We start from the raw sequence: 27,869 nt of genomic DNA on the forward strand, positions 1-27,869 counted from the left end.
AGGTTTCTTCTGCTCCCCATCCCAAAGCCCCAATTCCAAATAAATTAATATCTTAATTGGTCCCTCAGCTATGTATTGAAGCAGATGATCTCTCCCATGAAGACTTAAGAATATGTGGCTTCTGAGAAAATTACCCACGAGTTACTGAAATGACTACAAAATTCTCTAGACAGTTTATTCAGAAACTTCAGCCTAACCTGACATAGACATGCCCAAGTTAAGACAAGACAAGCCTGAACAAATAATTGCTGAAACAACTAACTACTGTGAATATGTTTATAGAAAATAAGGGAGGTAGAAACTAACAATTGTCAGCATGTTTATAATAAACAAGGTAGGCAGAAACAACCTGAACTGATAAATTTGCCTTATGCAATCTTCAAAGCAATTGGTCTTTACATGCAAGAAGTATATATGTTAGTAGCTAGGAAAGATGTATATAAACTGTGTGACATGAACTGGAATTGTGATATCACTCTGTACCGAACCTCCTTGCGTCTTGGCCTGTCCAGCATGAGCGAAGAGCTGTTACTTGCCTAATAAAGTAACCTGAGTGACGAGCTGGAGTTGAACTGAATTTTTTTTTTTTATCCCAGAGACCTGGACGAAGTGTTGTCCCAAAATTGGATAAGGTGTTCTGAATAAGCAGAAAAGGCATTGGAGGAAATCTCAGCATCACTGGTGCTGTGACTTGAATCCGTGTCTGGATTAGGTGACCCAGATCCACTTGTCTGGAACAGGTAACATAGGTTTTGTTATACGGAGATTTACTGGCGATACTCACAACCTAACATTTAAGCAATGGCATTATTAGATGGGTTTAAATTGAGATTTCTACTGCATTAGAGAAATGGGTTAAGTCCAAGGGAAGGCCCTTTGGATTCCCCAGGGAGGTTTTAGGGGGAAACTGGTCCAAGTAGAAAAGAAACTCCAGTAGGTTTGGATAAAAAGTGAAGAAACATAGGGCAGGTTTTCACTACCTGCCGGATCGGCGGGTACAGATCGATCTATCGGGGATCGATTTATCATGTCTTGTCTAGACGTGGATAAATCGATCCCTGAATACGCTCCCCGTCGACTCCGGAACTCCAGCTCGCGAGAAGCGGAAGCGGAGTCAATGGGGGAGTGGTAGCGGTCGACTCGCCGCCGTCCTCATGGCCAGGTAAGTCGGACTAAGATATGCCGACTTCAGTTACGCTATTCGCGTAGCTGAAGTTGTGTATCTTAGATCGACCCCCAGGGCAAAGAGACAAAAAACAAACAAACAAACAAACATGTTGTTACAGGGATTAATTTTGGGATTAGGAACCCTGTGTAAGGAAACTAGAGAGCGACGCTTTAAGTAAAGTGTAGAAGGAGAACTGTTAACTGAAAGAGAAACAAAAGAATTATATAAGGTGCATGCTGAGCAATCCAATGAATCTTTAGAAATCTATAGGGCAAATACATAAGGCAGTAGACGTGTTGATGGAATGAGGAGTGACAAAGCTAATATCCTTGGTGTGTAATTTTCCCGCATGGTCAGTGGAAAAGCCAGCAGGTGGGTCAAAATTAACAATAGAAGTGTAAATGACAAAAATCTATGGCTCCTATAGTATCAGGTTATCCTGAAATGATTGCAAAATCTCTCCTAAAATAAAGTGGTTTTCAATACTGGCAATTAGTAATGGCTTCTGGATGTTGCCCCTGTTCCCAGAGTATCAGTATAGAACAGCGTTCATGTCGGGAGGAGTGCAGTATGTGTGGACCATGTTACATCTGGGGTACAAAGACTCGCCAATATTTTTCATGGACAGATGAAACCAAGACCTAAGGACCTTTCTGAGCCTGTGACTCATTCAGAATGATGTATTGGTGCAGTCCCCCACTGAGAAGGAACACAGTCAGGATCTGTCTGAGCCATTCCAGGGCTTGCAGCAGGCAAGGTTAAAGATTAACAGCAGAAAAGCACATTCAGTTCACAGAAAGGTTACATTCTTGAGGGCAACAACAGGTGAAGAAGGATGTAGTATTGATCACCATAGAGATAAATTAATTTCTAAATTACTAATCCCTCCTGATAAGCGAGCATTACAGCTATTTTGGGGGATCACCAGTTTTGGTAGGGGATTCTCACAATTTCACGTGGAAGCTGCTAGTCCTTTGTATTGGTTCGTGAGCCCCCCCCCCCCCCCCCTGGGATTGGCAGGAAGAACACACTGAAGTAGTGGTAAAGCTGAATCAGCTTTTGGGGAGTGCTCCCGTGTTGGAAGGTCCAAATGAAGTAAACCGTTCTTTATGTATCCTGCAGTAACTCCGGTTGGCACAGGGGTGGAGGTTCACACAGAAATATGGAAATCAGGATCACTCAGTAGTATTTGCTTCCTGACTATTGCAAAGTGTGGAACCTCAATACATTTGATGAGAGAAAATTGTGTTGACTGTGTACTGGGCAATCATTAAAAACAAATCTCGGTCGGAGGACAGAAGCTGTTCATTGCTAGTTACCACACCTCCCTCAAGATACTGCTGGGGGAAGGTGGGGGAGTATCAGCTGGACAAAGTTAGCGTTGGATTCTGGCAGGAAGAAAATGTGGAGGCAGCATAGCTAAAAGAACCAAAGGAATGGGTGGCAGGGATCTGCACAGAAGGAATGCCCCATGAATGAGAAGTTAGCTCAGCTAGCACTTGACAGCTAATCTTTAAAGAACTAAATGTTAACAAGATTAGAGAGGAGGAGACTTGGTATACAGATGGCAGTAGCCATTTTGTAAAGGGACAAAGGAAAGGAGGATAGGCAGCAGTGAAGCTGAGAGATGAAGTGACTGTAAATACTTTGCTGTATAACTGGGAATAAGTCAGCTCAGTATGCAGAACTAGCAGCTGTTGTTAGAGTACTGATGGGGAAAAAAAAGGATGCTGCTCTAAACTTACTGTAGTCTTGGAGTTGGATCGGGTGTTCAGGGGAGCTGTGTTGATGCTGGCTTGGTGGGCTCAGAACATGTATTGTGCTATGGATGAAGGAGAAATCAAGTTCATTGCTACATGGATGATGGGATGGACTGCACCCTCAGCAAGTTCGCAGATGACACTAAGCTGGGAGGAGAGGTAGAAATGCTGGAGAAGAGGGATAGGGTCCAGAGTGACCTAGACAAATTGGAGGATTGGGCCAAAGAAATCTGATGAGGTTCAACAAGGACAAGTGCAGAGTCCTGCACTTAGGAAGGAAGAATTCCATGCACTGCTACAGGCTGGGGACCGACTGGCTAAGCAGCAGTTCTGCAGGAAAGGACCTGGGATTACAGTGGAAGAGAAGTTGGATATAAGTCAGCAGTGAGCCCTTGTTGCCAAGAAGGCCAATGACATATTGGGTTGAATTAGTAGGAGCATTGCCAGCAGATCAAGGGAAGTGATTATTCCCCTATATTCGGCACTGGTGAGGTCACACCTGGAGTATTGCGTCCAGTTTTGGTCCCCCCACTACAGAAGGGATGTGGACAAATTGGAGAGAGTCCAGCAGAGGGCAACGAAAATGATTAGGGGGCTGGGGCACATGACTTATGAGGAGAGGCTGAGGGAATTGGAGTTATTTAGTTTGCAGAAGAGAAGAGTGAGGGGGGATTTGATAGCCTTCAACTACCTGAAGGGGGATTCCAAAGAGGATGGAGCTCGGCTGTTTTCAGTGGTGGCAGATGACAGAACAAGAAGTAATGGTCTCAAGTTGCAGTGGGGGAGGTGTAGGTTGGATATTAGGAAACACTATTTCACTCGGAGGGTGGTGAAGCACTGGAATGGGTTACCTAGGGAGGTGGTGGACTCTCCATCCTTAGAGATTTTTAAGGCCCGGCTTGACAAAGCCCTGGCTGGGATGATTTAGTTGGTGTTGGTCCTGCTTTGAGCAGCGGATAGGACTAGATGACCTCATGAGGTCTCTTCCAACCCTAATCTTCTATGATTCTATGACAAATGCTGGATAATATGACTAAACATTTTGAAAAAGAACAGCCAAAGACACAGTGGTAACCAGATCACCCTGTCTGTTGGACACTGGTTTAGAAGCCATTCCACTGGCAGCTGTCACCTGGGGCCAGCAGCAATCATTACAAGCTAAGCCAGAGCAACTGCAGAGCATCCTCAGAGTTAGGTCCACTATGAAAGCAAGTTCAAAGCCTGGGAATAAAGGTGGATTGCCAGGAGTTATTAATAAAGAAGGGACTCGTGTGTGTACAGTCAGAAGATGGTTTAGTATGGGTAGTACAAAGGGATATGAGGAAGGATCTCTTAGGATGAGTACATGGATCAACTATGGGTGGTCACCCTAAATATGAAGCTACCCAGGAAAGACTGGCAAAAACAGGATGGTGGCTCAGGAATAGGATTCGAATGGGCATCTTAATTCCTATCTTCTTTGTGCTAGATATGATCCAGCAAAGAGAAAATGCAGAGGGGCACTCATTGATCAGGCTCTCAGGGGATCCTGGAAACTAAAGGATCCAAACTGATTAGATTGGAGAAGTACCCCTAACCCATCAAGGGGACAAATATGTACTAGTTGTAGTGACTCTTTCTCACATTGGGGGGGGGAGGCATTTCCAACTAAAAATAGGTCTCCATTGACAACAGCTAAACACCTGTTGTATAATTTATTCAGTTGGTGAGAGTTTCCTTAGGCAATTGATTCAGATAATGGTAGAAGATTTGTTGGATCAGTGGTTAATAAAGTATGAACATAAGAACGGCCATACTGGATCAGACCAAAGGTCCACTTAGCCCAGTATCCTATCCAATGCCAGGTGCCCCAGAGGGAATGAACAAAATAGGTAATCATCAAGTGATCTATCCCGTCACCCATTCCCAGCTTCTAGCAAACAGAGGCTAGGGACACCAGCACAGTGGTAGGCATTAATCAGAAATTCTGCATGGCTTATCATCCCAAAGCAGCGGTGCAAGTGGAAAGAATGAATTGAACCATTAAAATTAAATTCATGAAAGGAGTAAACATAACAGGTAGTAATTGGGATTAGTATGCATTAGAGCTAGAGAATGAAGATCCGTGGGGTTTTCCCCTTATGAGGCTTAATGGGGAGACCAATGATACTGTGGGAGAATATAATTACAAGGCCAAATGGCTACAGTAGTTTTGTCAGAATCCTGGGTATAGGACTTGCAGAGCAGATTTTGCCATTGCAAAAAAAGAGTGCAGAAGACCCAAGTGTGGTTTGATGCCAAAGGGGACCCGACCAAACATCATGTAGGCTCCAAGTCATGATGCAGAATCAGGCCACATACCATCCATTCCTGAAGGCAAAGTAGCACAGCCCATACTTTCTGCTGGATCAACTTGGTCCTTTGGTGTGCTTATTGGAGTTGGGAAATAGAGGACAGAATTGGGTCAATGAGAGTCAGTTTACAGCCTACTAAGGTTGGTAAAGAAAGAAGCAAGAAATGGTTACTTGCAGCATATTTGGTACTAAATTTGTAATGCATTTAATTTAGGGGATAGAAGAAAAAGCAGGGGAAAGGGTTTAAATTTTTTAAACAGAACACTGATTTGGAAAAGGGAATTTATAATATTGGGGAAGAAAAACTGCAATTTGCAAGACTAGAAGGTCCTGGGCACCACATGAAATTAATAATAGGACTGTGCCAATCATAACTGCTATTCCCAGATGGACAGGGAGTTCTAGAGAATTAGTGTATGTTAACAGTATGGATACTATTGAGAATGGAACACATATACAACATTATCAGAGTGTTAAGTTGGCAACAAGGGATGGTGTAGAGAAAAACATCAATGTTGTCAAAGAACCTGGCATAGACGGTTCTATGAATGCTCTATACAAGGGAAGGCATCTACCTCAGAGGGAGGTTGGGCCCAACTACTCACCAAAGAGAAAATGAATGAGGTGATACAGTTCAGTGCAACTGTGTGTGCAGTGGGATAGCCCCACTTTTCAGTTAGGATAATGTCAAGTCAGGGGAACCTGGATAGGTTTTGCCTAAACCTCACCTCTCTGACTCAGACTGGGACCCAGGCCCTATGGCTAAATATAGGGATTGAGGAGAACAGGGAGGTGGCAGTTTTGAACAACACTGAATGGGAATCATTAGTGACTAATATTTTTGTGCCCATACCTCCCTTGTCCATTAAGATAAAGTAATAATGAGAAGCAGAGCTACTGGTGCGCATTAACTAACTGATAGCCGAGCAACAACAAATTGGGGACAGTACTGTACAGGCTATGGAAACATCCAGATGGGCCATACCAGTAGAGGGGAGCTTGCACGCCATGCTGTGTACTTAGTCTTAATGAGAGTTCAAATAAAAACAACTATTTTGGTCATAGGACTATGTTGCTGGATAATACAATTGAAAAAGCAAGCACAAAGAGAAATACGATGCGACTGAAACAAATGCTAACATAAGAGACAACAAAAAGGAGTAGAACGTGGGCTGACTGAGCTGACATAAGCAGGCCCAAGTTAAAACAAAACGAGCCTGAAAAAGTAACTGCTAAAACAACTAACTATAGTGGGTATGTTTATAGTACACAAAATTGGCAGAAACAACTTGAACTGATAAGTTTACCATATGCAATCTGCAAAGAAGTATTTACGTGCAAGAAGTATAGATGTTAGTAGCCAGGAAAGATGTATATAAACTGTGTAATGTGAGACATGAATTAGAATTGTGGTATCACCAGGGCCGGCTCTAGGCACCAGCGTTCCAAGCATGTGCCTGGGGCGGCACTCAAGGGGCAGCACTCCAGCCCTTCGGGGCGGCTCTTTTCAAAGGGTGGCACCCTGGTTTTTTGTTTTAGTTTTTTTTTTTTTTTGCTTCAGCTCTGGCTTATTTTATTTTTTATTTTTTTGCTTGGGGCGGCAAAAAACCTGGAGCCGGCCCTGGGTATCACCCTGTACCTAAACCCCCTGCATCTGTGCCTGGCTAGCAAGGAGACACAGCTGTTACATGCCTAATAAAGTAACCAAAGTGACGAGCTGTTGTCTGAGGGTTTTTCGGATCCCAGCAAACTGGATGAAGTGTTCTCCCAGAACTGAACAAGGTGTTCTGGGTAAGCAGAGTGGAAAAGTGGGGAAATCCCAACACAACTCAGCCAACTTCATTATAACATATGAACAACAAAATAACAATTTGCCTTACTGCCTTCATGCACGCAGTATAATTGTACAGGACAAAAAAAAATATTAAATGTCAACTGCACTAATGTATTGTAGTCTAGCTAGTGTATAAATAATACAAGATAATAATTACTTGAATTAAAAAAGGTTTTCTACCAATCACTATCTCTGGATTTCAAATTTAAAACTTAGCATTATTTCTGCATTTGCAATGTGATTATTCCATCTTCCCAAATGCTTTACTTGTTTGTACTTTATTTTACCTACTAAATGTGGACCTTATAGAACTGTTTAAAGATCTCAGTAAAAAAAAAAATTGTAAGTTATACTTCACATTATTACAATATGCTTTCATCTCAGATTCACTCACAATTGGCTTCTTCCCAGTTCTGTACAACACAATTTCCTACACAATAAGTCTGTAAATTTACTGCTAAAAACCTATGCCACGGCTATTCTAGGGTTGCATAAGCTATTGCTAAATGAGCTAAATTCTGCCCAGGCCAGCAGAGATCTATTAGTGAGGAAAGGGGAGGGTAAGTGGTCCGGGAGCCTCTTTCTACCCCTTGTTCACCTGTGCACAGAGCCAGAAAAAGGCTATTACTTGTACTCCTCGAGTGCTAGGGGACAGCCAACTATCATATCTGATGACATTTCATAGCCAAAGGAAAGCACATAACACAGGAAAGCATGGCCAGGGGCCCACTCTGGATGCAACAGTATTAGTGCCTGGCAGGAGATGCTGTGTGGAGAGAGGACTGCTATATCTTTTCAAGGCAATAGTAAATGTCACCGCATCAACAAGCAAAATGGAACAAAATAGGTTACAGGTGTTTTCTTTAGTGCCATAAAATCTGCAATCTCAATATGTTGATGAACAACCCTAAAATTGGATGATATTAGAACATTAATATTCAGCAGTAGAATAATTAGTCTCATAAGCTTGTTAAGGAAATATAGGTAAAGGAGGTATTAAAAGACTTTAGAACATTACTCCTGAAGAATAACTAGAAACTAAATAACATTAAACTGACTTCAACAGTTACCTAATATATCTAATAAATACATAAGACATTCAGGCTTAAACCAGGCAGCAGAGAAATTTCCTGGGAAGTTCCACCAGGAAGTGGTATCTTAAACATATATCCACTGATCTGCAGCCCAAGTCCTGTCTGCCAAGGGGCCCAGAGCCAAATAGAATGTAAAGCCACAAAACCATGTGCAGGTCCTCACTACTAACGAAGAGTGGGTCCAAGAGAAATAGGAGGTTGGGATTTGGGTGGCAGTGAGGTGCAGGCCCAGCCGCTGTGTTTGAATGTAGCACGTTACAGTGTTATGTGATACATGTGTGATGTGTAACACCCTCATAATGCCACACTATAATCAAACATAAATCAGTCATCAGTAGGAAGGCAAATCATGTGAAAGAACAAACATCAAGAGAACTGGGACCACCATAGAGTCACAGCCTAAAGAAACAGCAGCAGGACTTCTGGTCCTCTGATATGAGGGGAGAAAAGACCATCCTCATCTCCACTATAAGTCAACACTCCTGATAATCACCTCTTCTATCCTTCCTTAGAATCTCCTACCTCTCTAATCCAACACTGATGACACATACACATACATTTGTGTACTGAGCTCTCTATTTCATAGATATCAGTTCCACTCCTTTTTTGTTCTTTAATTCTCTTTCATTCATCTATTTGCATGTCATAGATCACTGTTAAAGGCAGAAGAAAGGTACCCTAAGTAACTGGTTGCATCTGATGATTATATAGGATAGTCAGTTCCTTTCTATTTGTGTTTCAGAGTAAGTTATAAACTCGACCTCCACCAACCCAGGTTCAAAACTTTTCCAATTCAGTCTGAGATAATGGAATTTGTAGCTATGTGTCTCTACCCAACTCTACCATCTTCCTGTGTCCCCCTTCACCACAAACAATCTTCTGATAGGACACTGAAGACTGGTTCATTAGACCCATCAGTATAATTTTCAGTCACTCAGATGCATCCATGTATTGCAAATCATCACACCACTACACACTTCTAATTTGTTCTTGTATCATAGTTAATTATTATACCCAAACCAACTGGTCTGTTACTGTGAAATGCAAACAAATGCTAAATAGGCCTTATTCTGATTTCTCAGATGCGGATTTTATATCCACATTACTCAGTTGTAGTCACTCTTGATTTACAAAAGCGCAAATTCAGAATCAGGCCACATTGGCTTATCAAGCAATTGAGCTTTGCAGCCCTCATTAAAATAAATAAAATCACTGAAATTAGCAGCAGGGTATTTGAACGAATCAGATTGTGGTGACCTTTACAAGCTAGGTAAAATTTCTGGCAAACTGACAATGTCTCTAAAATAAAACACTGAACTTTACTGAGTAGTTTTTCTTTTCAGATATAATTTAGAGATAATTAGGGAACAAAAACAATCAAAGAAAATATGAATTCAGATACCACAAACATTAGACACAAGGATAAGGCACCAATAAAGAACAAGGCAATGACAAAATGCAAAAGACACACCACTATTTGGATAATCATAGACTAATGGGATACGTAGACAGTTATTGCCATTTTTTATGTTTGCACTTACCAACCTCCACAACACTAGAACAGTTGGGGTCTGTGAAGCCACTGGGACATTCACATGAAAAGAAGTCATCAGCCAACCCAGATAAACAGATGCCACCGTTTTCACAGGGGTTGGAATCACACACATCTCCTGTGAATTAAAGAAAAAGATTCTCAGTCTTTCATACAGGCTCCCCATAACCCCTTAGGTGATAACTTTAGTACAGCTAGATTATTGACAACCAAGAACAGACCAGCACAATGGCTCCAGATTCCTTTGAAAACCAAACACCTTCAGACCTACAATTCTACCACAGGCTCAATTTTACATTTATTTAAAGAGACTCACATTTGTCCCAAGATTTTAATTTTGTACATAGAAGCTTTTACCAACAATAAAGACAAATAGGTTTTCATTAAAAACAAACAAACAAACAAAAAAACACTTCATAAGAAACTGTCTTGATACAGTCAGACATTACCTTGCAGTTTCAACACAAACCTTGAATCACTGAAAACAAAAATCTGATAATAATCAACAAAAGTGAAAGTAATTTATGTGGTTGAAAAGACCTGCCCATTCCCACTTTCTCTTTGAAGCCACTGAGTGTACATCATAGCTGCAGAATTAACTCAAACTCTTCCTTGGGTGTTGCATTTACCTGGCTCCACTCCCCACACACAACTATCCCATGAAGTTTAGTGGCATTTTCAATCCTGGCTAGCTGGCTTATCTGGGGATATAGGCTAAAACGAGGTCAAGGTTTTCCCATGAGCTGGCAACCTGCCCACTTTGCAGTGAGAATGTAGGCTAAACTACTCAAGTTCTGATAGTCCTCCATTGCTTTCCCACAATTCCCCCTTTATTCCCCAAAGGACAAACAAGTTGTCCCAAAATTCACTGGGAAAGAGTTGTAATGTGGTTAATTTGACCGCATTACAAAGAACCATGGGATATGCCTAGTGACACTGTGGTGGGATGGGCTTCCACTCTCATCAGGGAGGGGTTAAAGTGTTCATCTGGGCACAATGAGCCCCAATCCAGTGCACCTGTGAGGCCAGTCAAACCTTGAGAGGGGCGACTCCTTTAAAGGAAGGATCAAAATCCAGTGCACAGTGGCACTCAGAGGGAAGCAGAGCTAGAGCTCCTTAGCCACACAGCACCAAAACATGCTCACCAGGAAAGCTGAGGAAGGGCTATACTGCCTGGACCCTTTGGAAAGGTAAAGGGATTGTTTTTATTTTGTCTGTCTTTTTCTAGTGCCCAGCGTGCTCAACCTGGTCCTCTTGGACATACGGAGGATTAGGAACCTAGCTCCCCGTCACAAAGACTGTTTAGTTTTTGCCTTCCAGAGAATTGTGGGGTAAGCTTGGACTGTTTTGTGAGCTGCAGGATTATTTTGTTGCCTTTTTTGTTTTGGACTGTTGTTGTGGCCAGAAGGGAGATCCACTGTCCTAAGACTTGCAGATGGAAGGTCACACTCCACACTTCAAACCGGTGCTCCAGTGACATCTACATATAGGGAGGGATGTCTGAAATGAGAGAGGTGCCCCCCATCATCCCAAGGAGACACCCTAAAGATACAACCTAGGGAAGACACACATGGATGGTCACAGCGCTGGTGAGGATATCGTAACTCGTGTATGGATTTATGCCCAGACTAGGCTAACCCAGATACAAATTACTTGCGTTAACATTGCAGTGAAGACATACCCTCAACTGGGTCTCCTGGCTGAAGAGTCTGTGCCTTTTTCTTCTGACCTCACTTTGCATCAGACTACTTTGTTTATAGCATCTGAGGGAGTTAGTTCCACGTAGTGGAGATGAGATGAGAGAATGTGTCCAGAGCTGTTTGGACTGGACTATAAAAGTTTGTTCAATTTTAACAATCTAAAGCTATGTTAGTATCATAGGCAAGTAAAAGTATGTGCGCCATGGATTTATAACTTGGCAGCGTCACTGTGCAATGTTCTATCACTTTAAGACACTTCAGATTTATACTATATACTTGGAGCCTGCTACAGAGCCCATGGAAGTCAATGGGAGTCTTACCATTGATATTAATGGACTTTGGATTGTGCACTTGATCTCCATCATATATAACCCCATGTCACCAGGGACAGGTATATCTAGATTCAGGAAAAAATGGTATCAGCTACTGGCATATTCCAGGGCCCATTGTTATGGAAATACTCCCTCTGACCTCTCGGGTCTGACCCAGAGTCCCGTGATGTCAATTTGTTGCTCAGATAGTAAACTGCATATTGAGTTGCTGATTTCTTATGCTCTTCCCCACCGTGCAAAATAGGTCCATGAGAATAAAAATGTATTTTGATTTTATGTTAATGTCTGGCCTTATAAGCCACAGAAGCACAGTTCACTTAGTTTAGTTTCAGAACTCCAGAACTGAATTTCCTTGTATTTTATGTTTGAATGGGTCATGTTGTAATAGTGCTAATTTGCACTTCAAACATTTTTAGTTTCTATTCCATGCTATGGAATTCTATATGCCAATCAAAACTTGTTACTCATGCATGTGAATTCACAAATCTGAAAGGAATGCTCAGTTGTTATACACACAACATTACACACACACACACACACACACACACACATAATTACACGATTGTTCTCAGACAGGTGATCAATGGATAATTTTACCATTCATATTTTAGTGTGCTTAATAATATACTTCAAAACTACCAACAAGTATTTGTATAATATTTTGCTAATCTCAACTAAAATAAAACAAATCTCTCCGGGGATTCTTTTAATTGTTTTTAAAGATTAAATAGAGGGGCATTCTACAATTTATAATTTGAGTTTTCTGTTTGTTTTGTTTTTTGGGTTGGTTGGCTGCTTGCTTTTTTAATTAAAGAGATGTTGTTTTTCCATCTAATATTTGTTCAAAGAGTACCAAGGGAAACTTACTTGTCTGTATCAGTGGAATGAAAGATTAGGCGCAGTCATATGCACTGAAATAGATCTTGAAGCCCAGGAAGATGTTCCCAGAGGGGCCATTACAGACGAGTCAATGTCTGAACTGCCTACACAGGCAAACTCGCAGATGAAAGACTAACATTATCAAATGGGGCTACTCTAATGACACAAATATATGCAAGTGAAGTGCAGACCATGGAGCACCTGCTTGTTTGCTGACTCGTTGGGGAGGCCTGTATGAAGGAGAACCTTGTTACAGCAACAGAAAGAGCCATCATTTGTGCATGGTTCTGGAAAAACATCTAGTTTGTGACAAGGACACAAGTAGTAGTAGTGAGTACTAACCAATGTGGATTCTGTTATACATTATTAATCACATATGCATGGTTGTGGTATTGATGGGGGAAATTCAAATACTTTTTAAAAATAATTTTGGACATAAATTAGCCTTAAGATCAGTATCTAGTCGGAGAATTCCAAATTAAAAGAATAATCACATGTAAAAATTTCACTTTTTAGTAGTTTAAAAGCTTTCCTTTATTGAATTTCTAATGCAAAAACCCAAGTTGACTTTTGAGTATGCCAAGTTTAAATTGGTCTCATGGAATAGGCCATTCTTAGACTTGACATGTGTACGTCTGCTCCCTGGTAACTCTATATCCTGCCAATTGTACATCGAGGAGAGAGGTAATTGGCTCAAAGAGAGAGATGATGATATGCCCTTCCATTTTTTAAAGCATCTGTTTTAAATTCCTCCTGAGGGTTGTCTGTTTATTTGGGGAGCAAAGAATGCTAGATCTTGACCACATGGGGCTCATTTAGGCATTTCTGCAGTGAAGATAGGGTGGTATGGGCCCAATTAATACCACCATGGGAAGAGGATGCTTTGAGAAGTGTATTCCCTACAATGCTATTAATTAATTTGGAGGAGAAACACTGATTGAACAAACAGTGTGGAAGTTCACAGTAACATTAAAAGGGACCTTTGGATTTAGATAAGATATTTCCTGTTTTTTTGTGCTGTTCTGATCTCTAACAACACAAGCCAACAAACCAGAAAGTCTTCATGGGATTAAAGGGAGCAAGCACTTAGGGCCGAATTCTGCTCCCATTAAGTCAAAGGGAGCTTTGACATGGACTTCAATGGGAGCAGGATGCATGCCTAGATTTTCCATTTTTAGCCATTACTTGACATCTTACACAGTCTGTTCATAGTGTATAATTATCCAAAGGATGGCATGTGATGTCTCTACCGTATGGTTATCATAATCATTTAAAAATGTACCTACATATAATATTTAAAGACTTATGTAGCTATACATGAAATTATGTTCTCAAAGCCTGGGAGTTAAGGTAGGTAAACAGCTGACCTGTTTCAGACCTGTTCCTTCCAGGAAGGGGGTAATAAACATTTCTCTCTTTAGATGGGTGTTGTGCAGAGGTGAAAGTAAGTCCAGTGACTTACCGGTACGCTGGGGCCAGCTCTGCCCCCCGGAAGGGGCGGGACCTAGGGCAGAAGGGGCATGGCTGAGGGAGTCAAAGCCAGCCCCAGCCCACCCTGTAAGGTAAGTGGTCCCCCCCCCCCACCGGAGTAACAGCAGCAGCCCGGGGCTCTGGTGGCAATTTAAAGGGCCTGGGGCTCCAGCCCCTGCTTGGAGCCCCAGGCTCTTTAAATTGCCCCCTGGGGAAGCCGGGCCACCCTGGTAGGGCAAACTGGCTCTTGCTGGTATGCCGTACTGGGGCGTACCGGCTTACTTTCACCTGTGGTGTTGTGTATTGTCTGCATTACAATGTATGTGTCTATTTGCACATTGAGACAAAATGCTAATCAGAAGATTGTGAAAATGTAAATAGTAAATTTACAGGAATAAATAAGACAGCAGAAGGGGATTCTCTTTATGAGTAAAGAATACGGATTATTGGAATATATCTGGGGGACAGAGCTACTCCTCCCTGCATCTTTCCACTGAGGAGGCAAGAGAACAACATGACTTTTCTCATGTATAGAAGACCACAGCCAAGCCTGGCTGTAATACGAAGGAAGGATTTTGGTTGAGCTTTTCCTCTATAAGACATGATAGTGACTAGTTAAGTAAGTCTAGGTTCTAGAACATGTTTTGTGTTTTTATTTTATATGTAATCATTTTGTTTTCAATCCGTCTACTTGCTTTCTCTAAAATTTCTACTCTTCGTAAGATAAACTTTTGCTAGTTTTCACTATAAATATAACTAAATTCCTTGGGTTAAGCAGAGCTGTGAGCTAAAGAGAAACTGGTAAGCTGGGCCGACTGTTCCTTTGGGTGCAGTGAATCTGTGAACTGCAAAGGTCCAGTGGAACAGGGGCAGTACACTCAGAGGGGAGTGTGCTGAACACTCTTAATAATTGCTTGCTAGGATCATCTAGATAGATATCAAATCAGTTCCCTGCCATTGCAGTGGCCTTGGGCATTGGTACCCAGGTCCCCCCCGTTTTCTGCCTGAGAGCTGTAATTTTTTAGTTTAATTTGACTAGGTTATTTGACTCAGTGCTGGGGTAACTGGTGGGATTTAGTGGCCTATGACGTGCAGGAGGTCAGATCAGAAGATCTGATGGTCCCTTCTGGCCTTAAACTCCATGACTATAACTATGACTCTTCAAGAGTAGTGGCGCTGGAATGCCAGTGAGCACTGCCTGGGAGCTCTCAAAGAATTTTAGAGAATCAGCCAACATTCCTCCTTTGGGCCCTCATTGCTAGACATCTGGTTCTAATGTATCTTTATGGGTAAAACTTAGCCCTTAGTTATTTGTTCCCTGGTGCAATTACACAGTCACATACCTTTGGCTCTGTTATTCATTATTGTTTTAGTGACACTTTGCTTAGGCTCTAGCAGGCTAATTTGGATAAATCGGTCATGTTTTATTGTTGCTGTAAATTTGTAAGTGGTGGGCTATAAACCCAGTCTCAGTTATTAGTATGAATCTGTGGGGCGGCTGCAGCAATGCAAGAACTAATGACACAAACCAAAACAGAGTCCCATCAAAAGCCTTGCTATACTGACTAACTCATACAAAACAGCAGAGGACCAAAGAGGGAAAATGTATTATAGCAACTTTGAACTGCAATGATTAAAATTGGAATTTGGCATGACATCCTACACAATGTAGTCAGGGAAATGAGCAAACTCAGACACAAGTGAGCAATAACTCTACTTAAGACTAGAAATAAAGTTCATGCAAATTTGCATACTCAAATTAGTGAATCTTGCTTAAAATGTTAGCCCCGTATGACTTACTGCCTGTGAAATTGTGCAGAATAAAATAAATGTCACTTTTGAATCAACAATATGCCTCAATTTACATTTATGCCACTTCAGAGGTCATTTATGTTGAAATATTGAAATCTAATTTGTTATACATTTTGATACATAGATTTTGATTTAAAAGGCTCTGTTCTCAATAAGAGAGGCTTACTCGGGTTTACAGTTTGTTCTGACATAACTGATGATGGGATTTGTTATCATATAAGTACTGTCTGGTTTGCATATTATTTAACTTTTAATACAGCCCTACAGTTTTAGGATATAATTCTGCAGTCAGGATGAGAAAGGGAGAGAAAGAACTATAATCATAAGGCAAATTCTCCTAGTACTGTGCATTTAGATGAAGATGTGACATTACCTATCTATTTGTGCAACCACAATGACTTCCAATACATTCTTTTTAATAAACACAGCATAAAAAATTGGTTTGCTGTTTACAAAATACAAATGACACTTAATCTTTTATGCTTGTTGTAATTTGCAACCAGAAATGCCTCTTAAAAAAAAAAAAGTGTGCTGAGATCATTTCTTTGGAAATGAGCATAGGTGCCTTTTAACCCCTTCATGCCCTCTGACATATTCTGATTCAACCATCATCTTTAAATACAGAAGTGCCACAATAGGGGTAATGTACGTGCTATAGCAGTGCTATTGTAATAATCACAAGAGGTCAACTCTGGATGTTCTTACTCTGTTCTAACTCAAGACATAATCACAAAGACTTTAGGAACTTATATATCAAGATTTTAGGATTCCATGCAAAGATCCGAGAAGTTGTTAATGGCAAAACATTTGCTTGAAAGAAACACCACACAGGTACAAAGTTGCCAGAGTTCATTAAACAACCTTGCTTTTTGGTTCTTTTTGGAGACTGAGCTTTCTTGAAGGCAAAGGTCTGCTTGCAAATTTTCTATCATTTCTTTACAAGAGCATGAAGTGGTGCAAGGTATGTAACCATACTAAATATATTTGTCCTGTAGCCAGCTTCACTTATATTTTCCTCACTTGGTTCCAGCCAGACTGGCAGCAAAGGTTTTCAAACAAACATAACTCAAAACACCACCTTCATAACAAAATTTTCTTTTCTCATAGATATGTCTGATGGAGTGCAGTCTTCCAATTCCCCTCCACCACTGGAGGCTGTTCTGTTCACAGCTTATACACAGAGAAGTTGGATAAAAACAAATACCCATGTTGGAAGATTTTAACGTAACACTACTTTATTTCTTAGAAGTAACCAGAGAGAAAACAGCCTGCTCCCTAATGCAGCAAGGCATAACTCACCCCACCTTGCTTAAAGATGGCTGTTTCCAGGCTGACTGCTGCTCCCAGATGCTTCACTAGGGAGCTTCTTTGCCTGTAAGCAGGACCAGAAACCCCACACCCAGTCTTAAAGTGATAAAATGCAATTCCGGCACAGTCCTCAAAATGCCACAGAAGCCAGGACATCCCATTTCAGTCCATTCCCCTGGTTCTAGGAGAGGTCACCAAGCAAACAGTCCTTTTCCTGCTAGTGTCACCCCCCATTACAAGAGAAGAGACAGAGATATGACGACCTCTTTCCCAGAACTTGTCCTGGTTGGCCGGGAGAGGTTCAATCTTGTCCACTGTCTAGTATCCTGGTCCCAGGCCCTTAAAGAAACAATAGCCCAGGTATTACCCAAATACTAATTATTATGATTCTCTGATTTTCTCTCTCTCTATGTATGTATGTACGTGACAAAGTTCCTCCTCTACCTTGGGTCCTGCGCTTATTGGCAGATTTGCTCGCTTCACAGATTCACCCTGTGGGTCAGGAAACAGTCCAGAGACCTTCCCCTCTGGTAGAAGCTATAGTCCAGGTCAATTCCTCCTGTGTTTGATCAGGAGTTGGGAGGTATGGGGGGAACCCGGGCCTGCCCTCTATTCCGGGTTCCAGCCCAGGGCCCTGTGGTCTGCAGCTGTTTAGAGTGCCTCCTGGTACAGTTGCACAACACCTACAACTCCCTGGGCTACTTTCCCATGGCCTCCTCCCAACACCTTCTTTGTCCTCACCACCGGACCTTCCTCCTGATGTCTGATAACGCTTGTACTTCTCAGTCCTCCAGCAGTATGCCTACTCACTCTCAGCTTCTTGCACACCTCTTGCTCCCAGTTCCTCTCACACACTTCCTCTCCTCTGGCTCCCTGGCTCCCCCTAGCTTGACTGGAGTAAGCCCTTTTATAGCATCAGAGGGGCCTTAATTAGAGTCAGGTGCTTCACTGCCTCACTTGACTCTTAGCAGGTTAATTGGAATCAGGTGATCTATTAGCCTGGAGCAGCCCCTGCTCTGGTCACTCAGGGAACAGAAAACTACTTATCAAGTGGCCAGTATATCTCCCTTCTGCTATTCTGCTGTTCCCAACTGGTCTGGGTCTATCACAATATCTCTCTCTCTCTCTTCATCTGCCATTCCTTAAGGTCCTTGTCTGCTCCAGAACTCCTGGAATGGCATAGCCTGGCCTCCCAGACTCCCCCCTCTGGTTTTAAAAGGCATGTTTTTCTACATGTCCATTATGCACACATGAAGGGGAGGGCTGAAGATAGAAATCTATTGCAGAGAACTATTGCCTTGATACTAGGGGGGAAATTATGACCCTGAGTGTCTCTGAATCAATGGGGCAAAACTGGGCACTTCTACAGCATCACCAACCCTAAGTGTTCAAAAATCAGTCATACATCCAAAATCATGAGATTGGCTTAAATATCATTATTTTAAAAAAATAAATATTTGGGGTTTATTTGCTTTTATGGTTTTGAATATTTAGGGTGCACTTGGGTAACATTTTTCATTCTTTTCTCTGCAACAACTAAAGATAAACTTTATTTTTCATTTTTTTTTTTAAATGAAAGTGAAATTTTCACTTCATGACTCCAGGAGCTGGGACTTTAATAAAAACATCAAATATCGCAAGACTAATGATAAAATTGCAAAAGTTGGGGACGCTGCCTCTATCATTCAAATAACGAAAACTGTATAAGACAAGAGGCCTCCAGGGACACAGGAAAAAGCACATTGGGAAGAGGGCCTAGGTACATCTTTAAGAAGATGTGGCCTGTGACCCACCCCAGTGATTCTCTATCAACATCAAGGAGGAATGGAGAGGCATGACAGCTATGCTAGCCAGCCTATATCCCCTGTGCACTGAACACATCGAGTTTAGAATATGTGTTTCTTATATAGGTGCATTGGGACAGTAAAGGGTCGGCTTGCACATTCTCTTTCCTTGGGACACCTGCAAAGAGCCAGCTATAAACTGATCCTTTGTATTTAACTTGATGAAATGCTTTCTAGTTGAGAGCGTCACTCCTGCTTCTTTTTACACCCTGGAAACATTCAATTCTGAACAAATCTACAGTGCAAGACCTTGAGAAATTTTACGTTTTATACAACGTGCCTTTGTAATTTTATAAAATCCCACAGATCATTGTAGAATCCTTCTTTACAGAATAGTGCAGTTCCTTGGTTGACAACAAAGGACAACCTGAAAGACGGAATTCAATTGCTGTATATAAATAATGCAACACATCATGATGGTAACAGTTAGTCCATCAATTCCTGTCAAGAATACAAACTTACCGTGACTTTATGAAAACAATCTTGTGATATGAAGGCTAGCTATACTGGATACAGTGTGCAAACAACAAATAACCATCCAGTAGTTTTCCTTATGTATTGTATTATTTTGTAAAACAATCCATAATTACTAAGTTGTAAAATTACAAATATCAGTCAGCTACAGCCATAATTTACGAATCTGGGGTTGAACTTGACTGAGCTTATTAATTTTACTGAAAGAGTTCCACACAGTTTATCCTGCATCAGCAGGACCCTCAGACACACAATACCTGATCTGTCAGCAGGCATTCCTATTCTGGATCTGGGAATGGAGAGTTTATGTTCTTACTATTTATTTAAGAATGATAATTTTATAAATATGGTATTTCATCTGATTGTATTACAATGTCAAGAATCATCATAGCCAGTGCTACTGGCAGAAGTGTAGCTAGGAGTACCATTTCCTGGGGATAACTGGGTGGTGATAGACCACAAAGAGTGACAAGAAAAATCCAGACTCTCAAGCCTCCAATAATAGGTGGAAAAGAAGTGATAAAAGGAGACAAATAAGAGACTTCCTTTGGGTGCTCTCTCTCTCTCTCTCTCTCTCACACACACACACACACACACTCTCTCTCTCTTACTTTTATGGTATGAGAACAGGAGGACATCAAATGAAATTTAAAAAGGTAGCAAAGTTAAATTGAAAGCACCAGATATTTTAATAGCTAGAAGTTGTACATAAGCTCTGCTATCTAGGATCAACTATATTGGATAATTTATCTTTGGATGACTAAACTAATTCTCTCTCAGAAAAGGCAGTCACCACATTTGGCCACCTTACCAACAGCATGTAGGATAACAAGAAACTGACATTGAGTACCAAGATACGGTTCTCCAGATGGGCTTTTTGAACACACTGCTGTTTGGTGACAAGACCAGGACCACCTATAGGCATGAAAGAAGTCTAGACACCTTCCACAAGTGCAGTTTTCGCCATATTCTAAAATCAAGTGGGAACACAACGTTCCTGACAGTGAAATATTCGAGAAACCAAAATTACCAAATCTAATCACTATTCTCAAAACAAAGACACTCCGTAGGCTTGGTCATCAGCACCAAATGGATGATGGACACATTCCAAAGTGTCTCCTGTACAGAGAACTTGCAAATGTTCCAAGGCCACTGGGCTGACCTAGGTTCAGATTCAAGGATGCTTATAAGAGGGACATGAAAACTTTCAACACTGACACCACAAGTGGGGAATATGCAGTTAGTAACAGGCTGCATTGGAGGGATGCACTGCACCAGGGCATCAACAAGGCTGAAGAGAGGTGGCTGAGAGAGAGAAAAAGGAAGAGTGCTAAAAGGAAAGCACAGCAAGCCTCTGGCCCTGCACTTTATGCCTGCAATATCTGTTTCAAGGATTGTCACTTGAGAATTGGATTTTTTAATCACTCACCATGTTGCAGCATGACACAATAAATGAACCATTTTGGCACTTACATCAGTGTCTTTCAAGACGGACAGTTGCCATTCAAAAAGGGGGGGGAAATGTTTTTTAAAACAGTGCATTTCATTGTCCAGTGGAATTCATTGTCACGAGATGTTACTGAAGAAAATGCTTAGTAGTACCCCAAAAAGGATTAGATATTTATGCGAATAACAAGAACATAATTGACAGTCACATTTACTTGTCTAATCATTTTTAAGGCTATCAGTGCTTATGCTATAGGATGTGTGCTAAGTACTAACTGGCTGGTTAGGAAGAAATATCCCCTATTGACAATGTTCTTTGGATGGCCACTATATAACAAAGAACCTGACCCTTCAGTCATTTCTCAGAAAAAAATCCATTGAAGTCAATGGGAACTTTGCGTAAAAGTTGGGCTGGGTTGGTCCTATTTCTGAAATATAGAGCTACAATTAGATTTCAAAAGAAGACTGAGAAAGTACACTAGCAGTTTGACATTAAAATCAACTGTTTTCAGTGTACTTTAATAGTTTTCTGAAGGCACAGAATCATTTGTTAACTGTCAACATTCAAATCTATTTATCCACAGTTGAATCAGAACTATAAATCATGTTGAAGACGCACCTCTGTAGACATGCAAACTGATAAACACCAGAACAAATGAGCTCTGTAATTCTTTTAGCAAACAAGGAAACAGTTGTCCAGACTTAATAGCTAGATGGTTGATTTGTTTTTCTAATGTAAAAGTGTTCCTGAAGAGAGAGATGAACAATTAACACAGATCTTGCAGTATTTGAAGGAGAAGGTAACTTTAAACTACTGATGCCTAGAAATTTTACCCACCTCTTTCACCTGTTACACCTAATGCCTGATTGTCATAAGCAGTGAAGCTACAGGGCTAATAAAACAAGAGTCCAAATGATTAAAAATATATATTTTAGTAGCCCTATTATCTGCATGTGCTCACATATTAAACGAATGAGAGTCCGTATAAGAATCTAGATAGCAGGTTTGCCAATTCTCATGATTTTATCAAAAGTGTCAGGACATCAGACATTTTTCTGAAAGCCTCAGGTGATGGAATCAAGAGCTTGCATGCAAATCTCAGCTTTTGCATAAAAACAAAATAGTTTCTAGACCTCGTGCTTGTGGGGAAAAGCTATAAAATGTGCAATGAGTGAGCTATAAAACTCAGAAATCAGAAGGCTAATCAAATGAACATAAACTTTATTATCTTTAAAAAAAAACTTATGATTTTGGGGGTCTGACGATTTTTCAATGCTCAAATTTGGCAATATTGAGATTATACTAGAGGACCTAGGTTATACTGTAAATATTAGGGCCCAATTCAGCAGATTGGGTGTGAGTACATTGGTATATAGTCATCTCATCCATGAGAGCCTAGGAAGATTGTGGTTGCAGCTGTGGGAAAGTTAGGCTTCCAAGGGAAAGAAATCATGAAAAATGCTAATCCTTTGACAGCAAGTTGTGGAGCTGTAAGACAGAGGACAGGAGAACTCAAGGCAGTGAACTTCTTGTGCTCTCAAGTCTCAGGCTTTCCATTCTCATTACCCATTTGTCTCATTTCCAAAGCCCACACAAGCAGGAATAAGGACAACTCTAGGACTGGAATAACAAACCCAAGGGAAGAGGTAGCTCTAGATTGGGCTTTGGACTATGACAACATCTAACAGTGTAATGCAGTAATAGTATGGCTAGCCTATCAAGGTTAGGACAAGAGCTTTACAGTATTGCCTCTGGTGTATTAATTTATAACAAGCTAAATCCCTTCCTACCTTTTAATCTTTTTCCCCCTCTTTTTCTATACTATCAGCTACTTTATTCATTTGAATGGGAAATAGCAGTAGGTCACCATACTTCAGCCTGCTGCACTGGACACTTTTCAAAATATCTCATATGTGACAACACAATAAAAAATAATAAAACCAGCTAAGAAGTAAACTCTTCTCCATGTCATAGGTTATAAGGAGTTCATGTCTATGCTAATTAGATCTACAGAGGAAGAGATGACATAATTCCATCACTTTAAATCTTTATTAGGGAAAAAATGGTTCACATTTGGTCAAGAGAGAAAAGTGTTTTAAATTAAAGCTGGCTGAAATTTGGAATTTCCAGTTCATAGGAAAATTTGACATTTCAAAATCTGGTTTGAAACCAAATTTTTCACAACTTCCCCAAAGTTCAAATTCTGGACATATTTGTTTTGGAAACACTTAAAATTTGTCAAACCTGATGCGCTTTTGTGAAATGTTTGGGGTTCCACAAATCAGCATTTTCCAACAAAACTCTGGAAGATTCCCAACCAATTCTCTTTTAAATGATTCCAGACCATTTATGTATATTTTTACAAGTACAGAAATAGATGGTTTTTTTTTAAATGAATGAAGGAGTTTGTTTGCTCAACAAGGTGATACAGTCCAGGAACTGTTTAATCAGAAAAGAAAGGGCGCAGCTCCCCAACCTGACTGACAGACATTACTGAAGGAGTGGTTTTTGCTACTCAATGTCCCTAATGCAGTTACATTATACTCCTGCCAATAAAATCTTCTACCCCATAATACATTTTGCGTGTGTGTGCATGCTTACATTAGAGCTGGCAAAAATCTGCTAAACAGCATTCACAAATATATTCACTTTTACTATATTTGTACTTCCTTTTGATTCAATATTCATAAACATTCATGTTAATCAAGCTTTGTTCCCACAAATGTTTAGATTCACAGAAATCAGGATTGGTTTGCGATTAAGAAATAATTTATAGGTTCATAGAGTTTAAGACCAGAAAAGACCACTGATCAGATAGTCTGACCTGTATATCACAAGCCATTAAATTTCACCCATGTAATTGTGTATTGGGCACAATAACTTTAGTAAAACTTAGCATAACTTAAAGAAAGGCAACTAGCTGTGATATGAAGACTCCAGGAGATGGCGAATCCACCACTTCCCTTGATAGTTTGTTCCAGTGGTTAATTACCCTCAGTGTTCAAAATTTCTAATTTAAATTTGTCAGGCTTCTGCTTTCAGTCATTGTTTCTTTTTATTTTTTTATATGCTATATTAAACAACCCTTTGCTACCTGGTATTTTCTTCATGTACACTATTAATAAGTCACCTCTCAATCTTCTTTTTGGTAATCTAAACAGAATGAGTTCTTTATGTATCCCAGTGCAAGGCTGCCTTTTTTTCTTTTTCAAGTGTCCTTGAATCACTTTTGTGGTACTTTTTTGCATTTCCCCGACCCCCCTAATATTTCAATATCCTTTTAAAAATGTTGACACCAGAACTGGATTCAGTATTCCGCTATTGGTTTCACCAATGCAGTATACACAAGTAAAAATCACTTCTCTATTCCTACATTCCATACATCTTTTAGCTCTTTTTGCCATAGCATGGCACTGAAAGCTCATACTAAATTATTTGTCCACTCTGACCCCCAAATCCTGTTCAGTCATTACTTTCTAGGATACCTCATTCTGTAAGTGTGGACTGCATTCTTTGTTCCTGTAGCAATGAATAATTATATAAAGTCAGAGACAAAGAACAAGTGGAAAATTGTGTACCTTGAAGAACCAGTATGAAAGAATGAGATTATTGAAGATGACATAAAAAAAATAAGAATCATACTAGCTGCTACTACATTTAAAAAGCTCTGTAAGGTTTGGAAGGCTAAAGACATTTTGATAAAAACAAAAATCAGCATATATGAGAACTGCCATGCCAGTACTGCTGTATAGTTCAGAGCATTGGACTATGAAGAAAGTTGACTAACAAAATATATTGACTGCAGAAATAAACTGGCGGAGGGGAATACTGAGAGTTTCAAGATGGCAGAAAACAAAATAATAAGTAATACAAAAATGGCTAGGGCAAAAAATAAAAAAATCCAAGAATAGCGATTGTGATCATTTGGACATATGTCAAGAATGGACCCAAAAAGGATACCATACAAGGCAATACATATTGCACTGCAAGGAACTAGAAAAGAGAAAGACCAAAGATGCATTGGATAGACAAAGTAAAGAACAACATGAAACAAAAAAAAGGTTAAAGATGAATGAAGCTGATTGTGAAACAGTGGCCCACTAGTGGCTCGCTATCTGTGTCAGCAACTCTTGACAGGCCTGACAAACTCACCGCATCTAACACACTGTTGTCATGATATATTCCCAACAGGGCATGTAAGATATCACTAGAAAACTAACTCACAATATGTACAGGATGTGTACAAAAAGTTATGAATATGTGCTAGAAGTATGTTCTTAAAATGTGTTTGGCAAGCCATGAATAGCCCAATCTGTCTTAGACAAAGGAAAGGGTATTTGCTTGGCTGGCAAGCCTAATAGTCAGGCAGAGACAATGAAAGCACATTTATATGAAAGGTAAACAAGGTCATCAACCTAGCGAATAGGGGAGACAGCTTCTTAGCTACAAAGGCAGCAGATCTGAACCTCAGATTATAAGTAATTAAATCAATTAATTGTATACAATATTTCTGCATTATAAAAGTGTATCAAGTGATGTCTTTTCTGAAAGCTAATGATACCCAGGTGATCAATATCTTTGTGAAATGTATGTAATACTACATGAGAATATATGGCTATTTAATGATATTATGCCTTAAAGTCTGTGACCAAACACAGGAGAAACAGGTTTTAACACAGACCAAAGGGAAGGCAGCTATCTACCTGTCTCAGTGAAATTAAGCAAGGTGTGACTAAAACCAAGGGAAGCTGTTTACATATGAAACAACAGGGGAATGAGAAGTCCATAGCATAAAGTTATCCTGAGTCTGGGGACAAAACAGTGAGTCTGGGAAGATAATATAAGGAGAACAAAGAAGTCATCTTGGACAGATACAAGGGGCCAGAGCTCTTGCAAGCTGAGAAAGATGGGTCCTTCAATCAAGGGGGTTGAAATCTCTGAGAAAGAAAAAGACTGGTAAGAAATCAAGCTTAAACCAAAGCTTTAGCTTGTTAAGTCTTAGCCACTAGAAAGTGGTTCCTTTTGGTTCTTTGTAACCCTTTTAAAACTTTATTCCTTCTACTTGGTCACTTAACCTTTGTCCTTTTGCTAATTTATTTATTTATTTTTACAATAAACCAGCTCAGTGCTGTGCTTGAAGGCAAAGGTGTATTTATCCCAGTTAAGTGAATAAGCTGCATTGTGCTTTTATCTCTTTAAAAAGGAGCAAATGAATCTTGTTATTTCTCTGGGTGTTCCAGGAGAGGGCTGGGCACTTCAGGACAGATGGTTTTGGGGAAATTTAGGACTGGGAATGTGTTTGGGGTCACCCCTGCATAAGCTAACTGGGTGACAGTGACTAGAGCTGGGCTGTTTTATTGTAGGCAGGCTGCTAGGGTCAGAGAGCTGAACCAGGGATGTATAGCACACATACTCTAAGGATACTGCTGGATTCTCTGCTGTCTTTTGGTGTCCAGGCTGTGAGCCACAGCAGCAGAACGCTCAAGAGACCCAGGGTTATAGGGCAGGCAGTGACACAAACCCTTATTGGTCTAGATTGCACCTCAGAACATGACTGTGCTACAAGTAGGGTGACCAGATAGCAAGTGTGAAAAATCAGGACGGGGGTGGAGAGGCTATAGGAGCCCATATTAAAAAAAAAAAGCCACAAATATCAGGACTGTCCCTATAAAATTGGGACATCTGGTCACCCTAGCTACAAGCCAAAAAAATGGTAGGAAAACTTCAATTGTGCCCATCGTCGCTGCTGAGCTAATGGACAGAAGAAGAAGAAAAGAAGATGTATGATTTTCCATTTGGCCATATTAAAATGATTTTTGTTTGAATGGGCTCAGTTTATTCTGTACGACTGCCCTGTTCTCATCATTATTACCTGGTTCACCAATCTTGTGCAAATTTTATCAGCAGTGATTTTATATTTACTTCCAAATCATTGATGACAAAAATCATTTGTCCCCCCCATACGATTAGTGGGGACAAACATGTGCCTTAGAATATGATCCACAAAAGCCAGCCTGCTAGGGAAGTAGCCAACTAAACTAGCCAATGGGAGGATACCAAGAAGGATTGTGTCCCTAAGCCTTGCCTCTTCTCACATTAGATAGGCACCTAAATTCAGGCTGCAAGGAGACAGTGTAAGCCAAGAACTTAACCAAACTAAACCGCAACTATTTTGGGTGTATTTAACTGTTATTGATTAAAAGCAGAACCATATAGCTAGGAATAACTATTAGGGTTTTTATAGGTAAGGCCAAATTGCTGCAGTTGCATCTTTGCTAATTAGAATGGAAGAGGGGGAAAAAAGCTAAACCATAAAAATAAAAACAAGTAAGTAAATAGCGACCTTGGTACTACCCTGACATCGAAGTTTTATTGTTATAACTAGAAATATTAAAAATGCTTTGCTAATAAAAAATGAGAAATTTGTTAAAACTAGAAGAATCTGTGACCCAATAAGAGTTCTATGAGTTATGTAAAAGTTAGCTATAAAAAATTAAATAGAAGTACATAACTCAAAGCTGTCCAAAAAGGCTTTTCTTTGGGCAAAAAGCTGACACCTCAATTCCCCATCAGCTGGACAAAAGGAGAGTCCTTGGAAACCCAGCTGGTGGTCACTTGAAACCACCTCAGACTTTGGATAACTATGTTTGGGGTGCTCTGAATCTATAGCGTGTGTGTGTCTGTGTGTATGTGCATGCGCGTGTGCATGTGCGTGTGCGCATGTGTGTTTAAGACCTAATAAAAAGTAGGTTTAGGTAAAAACACTTCGATTTGTATCAATCATTTATCAGATGGAGGAGCTGTGTCTGATTGCAATCCACAAAGCGGAAGAAGATAGGCATACCTCTACCTAACTCACCTG

At 40.4% G+C, this 27,869-nt stretch overlaps 1 protein-coding gene across 1 annotated transcript in view; it reads right to left on the reverse strand.

Annotated features, from left to right (window-relative positions):
- Nucleotides 1–27,869, reverse strand: part of EDIL3 (EGF like repeats and discoidin domains 3) — a 440,325-nt gene that overhangs the window by 323,648 nt on the left and 88,808 nt on the right. The window contains exon 2 of the mRNA XM_034773693.1: nt 9,731–9,859. Coding sequence (XP_034629584.1) covers nt 9,731–9,859 — 129 coding nt within the window. The remainder of the gene's footprint in view (nt 1–9,730; nt 9,860–27,869) is intronic.

Source organism: Trachemys scripta, chromosome 6, assembly GCF_013100865.1.
Source record: "Trachemys scripta elegans isolate TJP31775 chromosome 6, CAS_Tse_1.0, whole genome shotgun sequence".
Classification (NCBI taxonomy): Eukaryota; Metazoa; Chordata; order Testudines; family Emydidae; genus Trachemys; species Trachemys scripta.